The sequence below is a fragment of the Callithrix jacchus genome, chromosome 10 (genome assembly GCF_049354715.1).
Source record: "Callithrix jacchus isolate 240 chromosome 10, calJac240_pri, whole genome shotgun sequence".
Taxonomy (NCBI): Eukaryota; Metazoa; Chordata; class Mammalia; order Primates; family Cebidae; genus Callithrix; species Callithrix jacchus.
This window is the reverse complement of record NC_133511.1, coordinates 127,068,374-127,081,159: the sequence shown is the minus strand read 5'-3', so window position 1 is coordinate 127,081,159 and position 12,786 is coordinate 127,068,374. Positions and strand designations below refer to the sequence as shown.

The 12,786-nt window shown below is 56.4% G+C and overlaps 1 protein-coding gene across 7 annotated transcripts in view; it reads right to left on the bottom strand.

The window, feature by feature from the left end:
- The window catches only part of ANO1 (anoctamin 1), a 202,224-nt gene that overhangs the window by 44,208 nt on the left and 145,230 nt on the right, over window positions 1–12,786 (bottom strand). For all 7 annotated transcript variants that reach the window (XM_035263624.3, XM_035263628.3, XM_035263627.3 and 4 more), the window contains one exon: window positions 11,525–11,685. In XM_035263624.3, coding sequence (XP_035119515.1) covers window positions 11,525–11,685 — 161 coding nt within the window. The remainder of the gene's footprint in view (window positions 1–11,524; window positions 11,686–12,786) is intronic.

Sequence of the window (12,786 nt, the reverse complement as noted above, 5' to 3'; positions counted from 1 at the left end):
ACCCCACCATGCCCTATTATCTGGCTTCTGTGGGCACTGGGCGTGGGGGTGGAGCAGTGGAGTCAGGCTTGGCCAGCAGGAAGGGAGATGTGAAGGCTCATGCTGTGCCTGGTGGGCAGCCCTCAAAGCTGGCATCAGGCTTGGCATGAAGAACCACCTTCCAGCGGGCTGAATGAAGGCAGGAAGAACCGTGAGCACCATCCTTCTCAAGAGTGCTCCTGTGGCCCTCCCTGCTCACCCACACATGGTTCCCATTCCTGCCCTCTGAGGCTCCCGATCCTGGCCCTCCTTGCCCATGTGCCAACCACATCACACAAATGCTGCATAATATCCAGCCGCCATCAGGCGCTAGCATGGGGCTCTCCCATGTCTGGTCCCCTCGGATCCTGCCCTGGCCCCTTCAACGCGGGGACAACATGCTCCATTTTACAGACACGGAGCTGAGGTTCTGAAATGTCAGGGGACTCATCAAGGAAGGGCAGAAACCTCGACCCGGGCCTTCCAATGCCCACATCAGCCAGCCTCAGGGACAGGGCTTCCCATCCACGAGTGTACAACAAAGAAACAGCGAGAGACGGCCTTGAGCGCAGCAGCCTTACAAGGTGGCCAAAGGGAGGAGCCCATCCCCCTGAAATGGGGAGCCCAGGAGTCAGCACAGCACACAGCACAGAGGGTGGCAGCAAGCAAGAAGCCAGGCCGGGCGGGAGCAGGTGGTTGGGCTACTGTCCCTTCCCACGTTGATTTTCACAGCACAGAGTCACACAAACTTATCATAGAGGCGTCTGGAGGCAGCAGATGAGTCAAAGACTCTGGGTCTACATAGGATCTCATCGGGGTGGGCATGGGCAGTTGACCACACCGCTGCCAACCTCAGTCTCCACATCTGAGAAATGGGCTTGTTACCAGCGCCTGCCTGAGAGGGTCTATCACCGGGTGTCCCTCACTTTATCTACAAGCGGTGCTCAGGGCAGGGCCCGCGTCTTTATAAGGGCTTGACAGAGGCCCACTCTTACAGCCAGGCTCGGTCGCGGGGATCTCCACGTGTCCCCATCAGAGCTCAGCACGGCACAGAGGCCGTATTTTGTATCATCCCATTTGTATAAAATACTCAGAACATTTATAGTTAAATCCATAGAGGCAGAAAGCAGACTGGTAGTTGCCAGGGGCTGGGGTAGGGAGGAAGGAGGACTGACTGCTTCATGGGGACAGGGTTTCCCTTCGACACCATGAAAATGCTCTGGAATTAGAGGTCTGGATGCATAACACGTGCTAAATGCCACCGAATCGTGCACTTAAAATGGTTAGGTGAATTTCACTGCAATTTACAAAAAGCTAATGATAGAATGATGGCCGTAGATTCCCCATACTTGTTCATGTGCACCTGCCACATCTTGCAGGAACCACAGAGGAGTGGGCGGGAGGGACACCCATGTGTGGTTACCTGCGGCGGGGGTGGGGTGGGGGCAATCTGTCCAGTTCCTCTGGGATTTCTCAGTGTGGGTCCGGGAATCTGAGGTGTTTCTGAATCTCCCCAGGGAGCTTGTTAAAATGCAGATGTCTGAATGACAGAGTCACTCAGGGCCCCCAGAATCTGCGTTCTGAACAAGCTCCATAGGCTGCCCTGGAGCCAGCAGGCATCGGGAAGTACCAACCCCTCCATTCTGCTGTCCACCAACCATCCCTCCATCCATCAGGTTAGCTGGCTCTCCTCCCAGGCTGCATCCCACCCCGCCTTGACCTATCCCAGTGCCTCTACTGCTCAGTCCTCACTCCAATTTCCCTATTTCCACGGCATCTCCTTGGCTGGCTGGTGGACACCCTTTCTGAGCTCTCTCCTCTGAGAGGCTGTTGCCAAAATCAGGGCATAGTCTCAGGCGCTTCATCTGATGCTCTCTCAGTTCTTTTTTTTTTTTTTTGAGATGGAGTTTCGCTCTTGTTACCCAGGCTGGAGTGCAATGGCGCGATCTCGGCTCACCACAACCTCCGCCTCCTGGGTTCAGGCAATTCTCCTGCCTCAGCCTCCCGAGTAGCTGGGATTACAGGCGCGCGCCACAACGCCCAGCTAATTTTTTGTATTTTTTAGTAGAGACAGGGTTTCGCCATGTTGACCAGGATGGTCCCGAACTCTTGACCTCGTGATCCACCCGCCTCGGCCTCCCAAAGTGCTGGGATTACAGGCGTGAGCCCCCGCGCCCGGCCTCTCAGTTCTTCTGAGCGAGCGGCAACCCGATCTGCAGCCGCCCAGTGGACAGTCCCATCTCCCCAGTGAGCACGGGTCTCCTGAGCCTCTGCCCTCTACCCCTGAGCCCAGCAGCCCTGGGAGGCAGAGAGGTCACAGTCCCTGACACGGCCACAGAGCAGGGGTGCATCTTGTTTGAACTGTGCATGTGGGGTCCCCATCCATTCCCCTCCTCAAAATGTGACTCCCTGCTCTGGGCTGCCTTGCATCCCCCCAAAGTCATGCGGAAGCCCTAACCCTCCATGTAACGGTATTTGAAGATGGGCACTTTGGGGGCCGATTGGGCTTAGCTGAGGTTATGAGGGTGGGGCCCCCATGATAGGATTCTTGCCCTTGGAAGAGGACACAGCAGAGAACTGGCCTCCTGTCTCTCCCTTTGCCACCTGAGGACACAGGGAGAAGGTGGCTGTCTGAAAGCCAAGCCGTGGGCCCAATCAGCTGGCACCTTGATCTGTACCCAGAACTGTGGGAAATACATGTCTATTATTGCAGGCACCCACCCGTGGCATTAGGTGACAGCAGCTGGAGCTGACTAAGACCCCCACCCTTCGCTGGAAACCACCTGTCGCTCACCTGTAGCTCCTGACACTGCAATGTTTGCTTAGCACAGACTCCAATTCCAGGAACTGGAGGTCAGAGCTGGGTCTCCTGGGGAGCGGCAGGATGAGGCAGAGCTCTGCTCCCACACGTGAGTGCTCAGCAGAGGCGGGCGGGGCACAAGGGCCTTCGGCTTCCCTTTTGCTCTGAGTCACCAGGCACCCTACTTACTTATCCCTGGAACAAATTTAGTTCCTGCAGACGATCACAAGGCATCCCCTACGTCCCCACCTAGCTGGGAGTGACTCAGCTGGGTGACTTGTCAACTCCAGGTACAATCTCAGGCCCAGCCCCTGGGAGGGCTCCAGTTCCATGTCTGGAACATTTCCTTTAAGTTGAGACCGTCTTTCTCAAGCTTTCTGCTGCCAGGCTCAAATCAGATACATTCCTTTGTTCTTCGAGGAACTGACGAGCAGTTAAAACCCCATTATTATGCTGTAATTTCAGAAAATGGATCCAAGTGAATAGCTAAATAGGGCTCCAGCGTTGCTTAATGAGACGTCTTATTTGAGGCTTTCAAATCTCAGAAATCCCAGACAGCGAGCAGCAAGCTCAGGTCTCTGGGACCAACGTGTCAGCTCCAGGAAAGCCAGACCCCGGTGGAAGCCACGATTAAAACAGCAGGCTGGAAGTGATTCGTCCGCCTGAAGACGGAGCCCCACACCCTGGGGAGCCCCACACCCTGGCGGGTGGGTGGCCACGGCCAGGCTCCCAGCAGCCAGGCAGTAACAGCTTTATGCGTCTTTGCCATTGTAGGAGCAGAAATGAGAACAGCTGGAGGCAGAAAAAGAAAGGACGAAAGGGGAGAAGAAACCCCAGAGGGAAAATAATCCCGTGGAGGGTAAAGAACAAATCACCGAATCAGGGATTAAAAACACACAAGGAGCGGTCCCCGGTAATTGCCCTTGACAGCCAGCGTGAGAGGGCCCGGCTGGGGCTTTGTCCGTCTCCGCTCACACCTCTCAGCCCACGTGGGTTCTGTCCTGTTGTTTCTGTCTTGATTTAGAATAAGCTCGTTTTCTCTAAAGTAAGGGCTTCTCGGGAGTGGCCTGGCTTTTTTTGTGAACTCCTCCTGCCCCTGCTCAAAAAGGGACTGTGCAGATGGAACTTGGACTTGACTCTATTTGACAGTTGGGGCACATCTGTTGTCTCCCAGGGTTGAAGTGAAGCCAGGGAGGGGTGAGACCAGCAGAGAAACCTGCGGGGTCAGCAGGCACAGATTCCTGCTCTCCCAGAGTTGGGGGTGGGGGTGGTCAGCAGGCACAGATTCCCGCTCTCCCAGAGTTGGGAGGCTCAGCAGGCACAGATTCCCGCTCTCCCAGAGTTGGGAGGCTCAGCAGGCACAGATTCCTGCTCTCCCAGAGTTGGGGGTGGGGGTGGGGTGGGGGTGGTCAGCAGGCACAGATTCCTGCACTCCCAGAGTCCGGGGGGGGGGGGTCATCAGCAGGTACAGATTCCCGCTCTCCCAGAGTTGGGAGGGTCAGCAGGCACAGATTCCCGCTCTCCCAGAGTTGGGAGGCTCAGCAGGCACAGATTCCTGCTCTCCCAGAGTTGGGGGTGGGGGTGGGGTGGGGGTGGTCAGCAGGCACAGATTCCTGCACTCCCAGAGTCCGGGGCGGGGGGGTCATCAGCAGGTACAGATTCCCGCTCTCCCAGAGTTGGGAGGGTCAGCAGGCACAGATTCCCGCTCTCCCAGAGTTGGGAGGCTCAGCAGGCACAGATTCCTGCTCTCCCAGAGTTGGGAGGCTCAGCAGGCACAGATTCCTGCTCTCCCAGAGTTGGGGCTGGGGGGTGGGGTGGGGGTGGTTAGCAGGCACAGATTCCTGCACTCCCAGAGTCCGGGGGGGGGGGGGGTCATCAGCAGGTACAGATTCCCGCTCTCCCAGAGTTGGGAGGGTCAGCAGGCACAGATTCCCGCTCTCCCAGAGTTGGGAGGCTCAGCAGGCACAGATTCCTGCTCTCCCAGAGTTGGGGCTGGGGGGTGGGGTGGGGGTGGTTAGCAGGCACAGAATCCTGCATTCCCAGAGTCGGGAGGGGGGTGGTCAGCAGGTACAGATTCCCGCTCTCCCAGAGTTGGGGGATTGCTGCCAGCTGCTAGGAAGGGGCTGGCCCACAGTTCTTGTGGTGCAAGGTCCTAGGTGCTCAGTGAAGAATTGCAAAACAGGCAAGGTGACTTCACGAAACAGGGCCACCAAATTAACAAGCACAGCCCCGAGGGTGCTGCTGTGCTCAGCAGAAGTGTACCTGCCTGTCCCCAATACTGGCTCGCGGCACATGTCTGCTCCCTCCAGAGAGCCCATGATGAGGGCCTGGGGAATGTTTGGGTACAGAGGTGGAACTGGGGCACGTGCTGGGAACTTGGAGGCAGATGGGCCGGGGTGTGCATCTGAGACATCTGTTAGGGATCTGTTAGCTGTGTGAGCTTGGGCAAGTCACCTAACCTCTCTGTGCTTCTGTCAGAGGCATTCCCACCTGAGCAACTCCACCTTGAGTGAGGGTAGGAACAGTGAGCCTGGGACTTGCCGGCCTGCCTTCCCAGGTCAGGTGTTCCTAGCCTCCAGATGTTGACGTTAAGGGAACACATTGATAATGTTTACTAAACAGACCCAGATTGGGAATGCCCTGATATCCTGATATGTCGAGAACAAAGGCATTCTTAACTTTGCTTTAAAGATAATAATATTGATTATTGCAACATACAGTAATAAGAAAACTGACCCTTTATGACAAACCGTGGAAGCCAAGCACATCTCCTCTATATAAACACGCTCTGCACCTGGGGCAGGCATGTTCCTCCTCTTACTTTTGGAATGCCCTATTCTGTAGCGATTCTTTCACTGGTTTTCTTTCCTTCTGTTTTTTTTTTTTCATGAGATGGAGTCTTGCTCTGTCGCCCAGGCTGGAGTGCAGTGGCGCAATCTCAGCTCACTGCAACCCCTGCCTCCTGGGTTCAAGCGGTTCTCCTGTCTCAGCCTCCCATGTAGCTGGGATGACAGGTACACGCCACCACGCCCAGCTAATTTTTTTGTCTTTTTAGTAGGGATGTGGTTTCACCATGTTGGCCAGGCTGGTCTTGAACTCCAGACCTCAGGTGATCCAGCTGCCTTGGCCTCCCAGAGTGCTGGCTGGGATTACAGGTGTGAGCCACTGCGCCCGGCCACTCCTTTACTTTCCTGATAAACGTCCTTTCGCTTTGCACTGTGGACTCTTGAATTCTTTCTTGTGTGAGAGCCAAGACCCCTCTCCTGGGCTGTGGACCAAGACCCTCTTTCTGCTAACATTTTAGTGTCCACCAGAGGAAAGAACAGAGCCTTGGTCTGGGGCTGCTGTGGGGTTACGGAGCGAGCTGAGGACCTGGCACAGAGGCTGAGGGCCTGGTACAGAGGCTGAGGGCCTGGTACAGAGGCTGAGGACCTGGCACAGAGGCTGAGGGCCTGGTACAGAGGCTGAGGACCTGGCACAGAGGCACAGAGTGCAGCTCCCAAGGGGAAGGAGATGTGTTTTTGTGGAGATAGACGAGGGAACTATTCTAGGTGAGAGGAAAAACTTGGAGGTAACCCGGTCAGGAACAAGTAAGGCACCCACTCAGCACACACGCCAGCCAGAGCCAGTTAGCAACAGCTGCAGAGTGAGGCCTAGAGTCAGGTATTTGGGGCTTGAGATGGAGATTTCCCAAATAACTTAAAACAGAAGTACCATTTAACTCAGCAATCCCATTACTGGGTATGTGCCCAAAGGAATATCAACTGTTCTACCATAAAGACACATGTGGCCGGGTGCCTTGGCTCACACCTGTAATCCCAGCACTTTGGGAGGCTGAGGTGGGTGGATCACCTGAGGTCAGGAGTTCAAGACCAGCCTGACCAACATGGAGAAACCCTGTGTCTACTAAAAATACAAAATCAGCCGGGCGTGGTGGTGGGCACCTGTAATCCCAGCTACTCGGGAAGCTGAGGCAGGAGAATCGCTTGAACCCGGGAGGCGGAGGTTGCGGTGAGCTGAGATCGTGCCATTGCACTCCAGCCTGGGCAACAGAGTAGAATCTCCGTCTCAAACAAAACAAGACAAGAAAAAAAACAAAACACAAAACAAAAAGACGTGCATGATATGTTATCGCAGCTCCATTTACAAGAGCAGAGAGATGGACTCCACACAGATGCCCGTCAGTGGTGGACTGGGTGAAGAATATTTGGTCCAGGCCGGGTGCAGTGGCTCATTCCTGTAATCCCAGCACTTTGGGAGGCTGAGGTGGGCAGATCACCTGAGGTCAGGAGTTCAAGACCAGCCCAGCCAACATGGTGAAACCCCAACTCTACTAAAAATATAAAAATTAGCCAGGCACGGTGGCGGGCGCCTGTCATCCCAGCTGCTCGGGAGGTTGAGGCAGGAGAGTTGCCTGAATATGGGAGGTGGAGGTTGCAGTGAGCCGAGATGGCACCACTGCCCTCCAGCCTGGATGACAGAGAGACACTGTCTCAAAAGAAGAAGAAGAAAATGGTGTGGTCCACAGAGATCATGGAATCCTGCGCAACCATAAAGGGAAGGAAACCGCGCCCTGTGCAGCAGCGTGGATGGACTAGAGACCGTTTCCCTGAGAGAGCAAAACTAACGCGGAAACAGAAAACCAAATGCCGCATGTTCTCGCCTTTAAGTGGAGCTAAACACTGAGTACACAGGGACACAGAGAAGGGGACAGGAGGCGCCGGGGCCTACTGGGGGGTGGAAAACTACCTAGCAGGTACGGTGCTGATTATCTGGGTGACAAGCTAACCTGTACACCAAACCCACGTCACACAACGGACCCACGCGACGGATCTGCACATGTCGCCTCAGCCTAAAATGAAAGCTGGAAAGAAAAATAACTTCAACTAAAACAAAAGCTATGAAAAAGAATTTGGGGCTCAGAAACCAGAATTCGGGGGTTCAAGGCCTGCTTCTGAGCTGGTGTAAGCTTGGGGATTGCCAAGGAGGTAAATAAAGCTACTTATCTCCTTTAGGGAGTGAGTCAGAAGATGCTACCACAGTGCCTGGCAGAAAACAAAGCTCACTTACTTTCCGCTGTGATTCTTTTCTTTCTTTCTTTTTTTTTTTTTTTGAGACAGAGTTTCACTCTTTTTGCCCAGGCTGGAGTGCAATGGCACAATCTCAGCTCACTGCAACCTCTGTCTCCTGGGTTCAAGCAATTCTGCAGCCTCAGAGTCCCAAGTAGCTGGAATTACAGGTGCCCGCCACCGTGCCCGGCTAATTTTTGTATTTTTAGTAGAGCTGGGGTTTCACGAACTCCTGATCGCAGGTGACCTGCCCTCCTCGGCCTCCCAAAGTGCTGGGATTACAGCCTGGCCAGCTATTATTCTTTTCTGAAGGAGAGGAAGTCACCGAATGGACAGAGGCCACCGAGCACAAGGTGACAGCTTTCCTCCTCTGTGAACTGGGGACAGGCTCTCAGCTGTTCGGATACAGCGTGATAAATAACAGGGAGCTGGACACGTGCTTTTTAGCAGTGACGGACTGCTGCTGACCCTACTTTTATAATTCTAAATTTATAAGACATTTTCGTCCCCAAATTAAAAACCAGAGCTGGGCTGCAGGCCTGGGGCTCTTCCCATAAGCCACGTGGCCTTGGATCACACACAGATACCACAAACATCACCTCCCAATGCTCTGCAGTAGCCCCAGCAAGCAGTCCTCCAACCTCAGCTTGAATGCTTCCCAGCACGGGGCTCTCACCCCCTCCCTGACCCGCCCAGCTCAGTGCATTTCCCTGCTCACCGCTGGAAATCACTCCCTACGTTGAGCTTCTGACCCACAGCTCCCATTCCCCACTTCCTCTGGAGCGTCAAACACCTTTGTCCACAAAGAGAAAGGCTGCATTTATCTCGAGGCTATGCTGATTTCTGCATGTGTCTGTCCCCACCTGTGACTGGAATCCCAGGAACGCAAGACCTACCCCTCACACTGCTTGGCCCACACCCTTGTGTGGTGGAGCTGAGGGTGTCAGAGGGCAGCTTCCAGGCAGGTGCAGACGGCTGGCGACAGGCACCTGACCTCACGAGGAAAGGCCTCTCCTGACTCTCCCGGGCCACCCTTGCTCACAGAGGCTTTCGGGCCCTGGCTGAGCCTTCGAACCTCAGCAGAGGAACTCACGTCTTCCCCTAACTTACTCCAGGCAAAAGTCCCAAACTCGATGTCGGCCACGGGGCTGCGTTCATTTAAATCAGGACCGAGACCAGGGTGAGGCAAGGGAGGGGCCTGCGCATGGTCTCAGACGCTCACTCTCAGGGTCGTGGGCACCTGAGATGAGATGCCCGTTTCCATGTGTACCCGGGCATCCCTCCCTTGCCTGTAAACCTCTTGATGGGTGCGGAGCCCTGCAGAGGCCTATGGGACCCAGTTTGAGAACGATGGGGGACAGACACGCCCAGCGCTGCTGCTGCCTGGGAAGCAGGCCCAGGCCTAGAGCCTCCAGCAGGAGCCGGTGTGGGTTGGCCAGCCCTGGACTCTCGACTCTTGGAGGGTCCATAGGCCTGGGGGCCACAGGGCTGCTGCCCAGTCCAACACATGAGGGACCAGGCGCTTGTGGGTCTCTCCCCAGACAACCAGGGCGTAGACCGGTCTGCGCTGCCCACACCCTCTCAAAGGATGGCCTTGCAGAAGGAACCCCAAAAGGAGGGAGGCCTGGGGGGAGAGGCTTGCTCTATGGGCTCAGCACCCACGCCTGCCCAGGAGGCACTGCCAAGGTGACCTGGAAGGCACGAGCGGGTGATACACTGGCATTCAGAAGAAGGAATCTGCAGTGACCAGAATGTCACGGAGCTCTTTGGGCTCCCAAAACAAGACCCGCAGTAGGCGCTTATCACAGAGACCTATTACCGCCCGGCGTGTTAGGCTGGGCATGGGATTATGACAGCCTGAGGCGGCTTCTTCCTTCATCGGGCTCCTCCGACCTCTCTGCTCCCATCCCCTGGGAATGGGCTCTCGCTGGGCAGGTGGTCCTTACAATTGGTGAAGGAGAAAATGAAACACCACGTGCTTCTTTCTCTGCGGAGGAGGGAGGCCCAGTTCTGTGTGCCCAGGAATGACTGGACATTTCGAGAGTCCCACTAAAGTGGGTGCCTTTGGAGGCCACCACAGAGAAGGACACCAGCCAGGGGCTCTCAGAGAGCTGTGCCCGCCCAGACTGGAGGGTGATGGCAGGGATGGGCAGAACGTGAGGTGGAAGGATGTGGTGGCTGCTCTCTCCAGGGCCCTTAAAAGCCTTTTGCTCATGGTCAAGTGTGGGGATGTCAAGCCCGCCTGTGTCTCAACTCATGGGAACAGCATGAGAGCTGAAACAAAGTATGGAGTCCTTTGGCATAATCTCTTTTCCATCGGAGGCCCTTTCTTTGGAGAAGTAGGGAGTATAGGGGCTAGACTGCTCCCAGCAATTTTGGCAGGGAAAGAGGAAATAGGTGGGATGAAGTCAGGGGCCCCCAGGGCTGGGAGGGAGCAGCGAGGCTCCCAGTCACTTCTCCCGCACTTTCTAGTAGGTGCCCTTCTGGGAGTTGGGCCCCGCTATGGCACCCCTCGCTCCTTCTCTTAATTCCTGCACGAGCTCCCTCTTAGGCTTGTGGTCTCTGCCTCAAGGATGAGACAGGAAAACGTGGACACAGCAGCCGACGGCGCTGGGTTCTGATTCCTCAGCGTGAGCATGCCAAGTTCTTCTCAGCACGTTCTTGCTGGCCTCCCCAGATGCTCTGCGGCCCTCCCACCTGCAGCTCCTGCCGCAGCCCGCACCCTCACCATGGGGCCTTGGCTCATGCCGCCCCTCTAGAAACCTATGCTGCTGCTTTCAGACACATCAGGTTTGCTTCCTGACCCCATTTCCTGCAAAGTGGGAGCTCACAGGTAAAAATGGGGGCTCGAGCGCCCAGCATGGGGTCTGGGATGGCTCAGAACAGGCTGCTCACTGGGGGCATCTCAAAGCCCAGCTGGCAGAGGCTGTGACCTGGGGCCACAGAGGATAGAACGGCCCTGCTTGCTGATCCAAAACCTCTGCAGAAATGCATTCAGCCACCTACCAACTGCCCAAGCCCTGAAAGCTGGAGTCGGGTATCAGGTAGGACTGGGGTTAGGGAACCTTCCTGGAGGAGGAGCCTGGCGCCTTAGGTTTGGGTGGCAGCGCAGTCCAGCAGCAAAGGGCACAGTTTTGGAATCAGGAGCTGAGTGACCCCAGGCACTTCCCAGCTCTCTTGGGCCTTAGCTTCCTTGGGCAGAGGAAGCCTGGAGGGACGCTGAAGGCTCTGGTGAGAGACGATGCCCCCGGGGCCTGGCCGAGGTCAGCCTTCCTGCAGGGTCTGGCGGTCACCAGCAGCAGCAGCAGCAGGGATGGAGGCAGGGCCCGGCCTCTCTGCTCTAAGTCAGCTACCCTTCCCAGGACAACACACCCTGGTGTCAGGATTTCTCAGAGCAAAATGTCCCTCCTAGGCTTTCCCTAAGGTCATCTTGGCTGGGTCAGGAGAACCCCTGTGTGTCTCCTGACGTAGTGCAGACCCCAGTAACCTGAACACAAAACGGGGGTCACTTCCACCTCCCCGTTCGTTTTTTCCTGGCCATGCCTGCCTGAAGATGATTCACAAAGGCAGACAGAAGGGTCAGGACCACTCAGGCTCAACGCTGCCCAAAATCCCAGCGAGCTGGGGCTCTGCTTACCCCAGAGGGCCATGAAGACGGAGAAGAAGACGGTGGCGGGGTTGTCGAAGAGGTGGCTGGCCCGGGCCGTGGCGCAGGCTGAGCTCATCTTCCAGTAGCTGCAGGTCTTGTCGCAAAGCGGACACATGGTGATGTTGTATCTCTGGTCACACATCTCCATGCTGCAAGAGAGGGGCAGCCCTGGAGTCGGGGGGCCATGTGGATGGAGGGCCTGCTTCCTGGGTGCTGAGCTGGCCTGGGAAGACGTGCTGGGCCCGAGCTGGGGGTGGGCGAGGGTCCCCCAGGTCCCTGCCATGGTGGACACCAGCGGGGTGCTTGGTCGTGCCCCGTCCCTCCTCGCCAGCCAGGGTAGCTTCACAGGCCTGTGCCATGCTGTGACACTGGCCAAGCTCAGCAGGGCCTCAGGCTTGGTTTAACCCTCCCCTGTTGCTGTCTTAAAACACACTGTGATTTTCGAACAAGGGATCTGCATTTTCGTCTCATATGGGGCCCTGCAATCTCTCTTGCTGGGCCTGGGGGTGAAGTCACCCCGACTTGCCTTGTAGCAGGAGATGGGCCGGGAATGTTCACCTCTGGGGTGACCCCAAGGCAGCTGCCTCTAAGGCTGGTCCTTGAGCCACTTCTAGGAGAGGCAGAGCTGTCCCCTCCAATCAGCAGCCACTGTGAGGGCTTGTGCCAATAGCAGGCCTTTACGTTGTAAGGCCCTGGCAAACGCTGAGAGACGAGGGCCCCCGCTCTGCAACAGGCACTGTCCAAGTGCCGTTCACACAGCAGCTCCATCGACAGGAAGTGGAGAAATGGGGATCCCAGGACTCCTCTCTGGTAGACCAGGCACTGGGCCAGGAGGAACAGGTCCCCAGCCACCCAACGCAGGGGAGGCCCACCCTACAGGCTCACTCAGGAAGCAATGGGGGCCTGCCAGGGACGATGGTCCCGCTCAGTGCAGGCTTCTGCTTTGCTGAGCACAGGTGAGCCTGGGGCCAGAGCCCAACACTGTGGCCAGAAGAGAGCATCTTCCTGATGCCCGAGACCCATCTCTGTGCCTCCTTCCCGCCACTCAGACTCTCTCCCACTCGTACTAGCAAACACCAATACTTCCAGGCTATCGGCGGCATGAGCAGGAGCCTCATCACTGGCCGGCACAGACGTGCCACCTGTCTGGACCAGCACTGGGGACCGTTACAATCCCGGAGCTCAGAAAGTGGAAGCGACTTCTTCAGGGCCACAGGGCAGAGCGGGAAGTGAATCCTGATCTCCATATA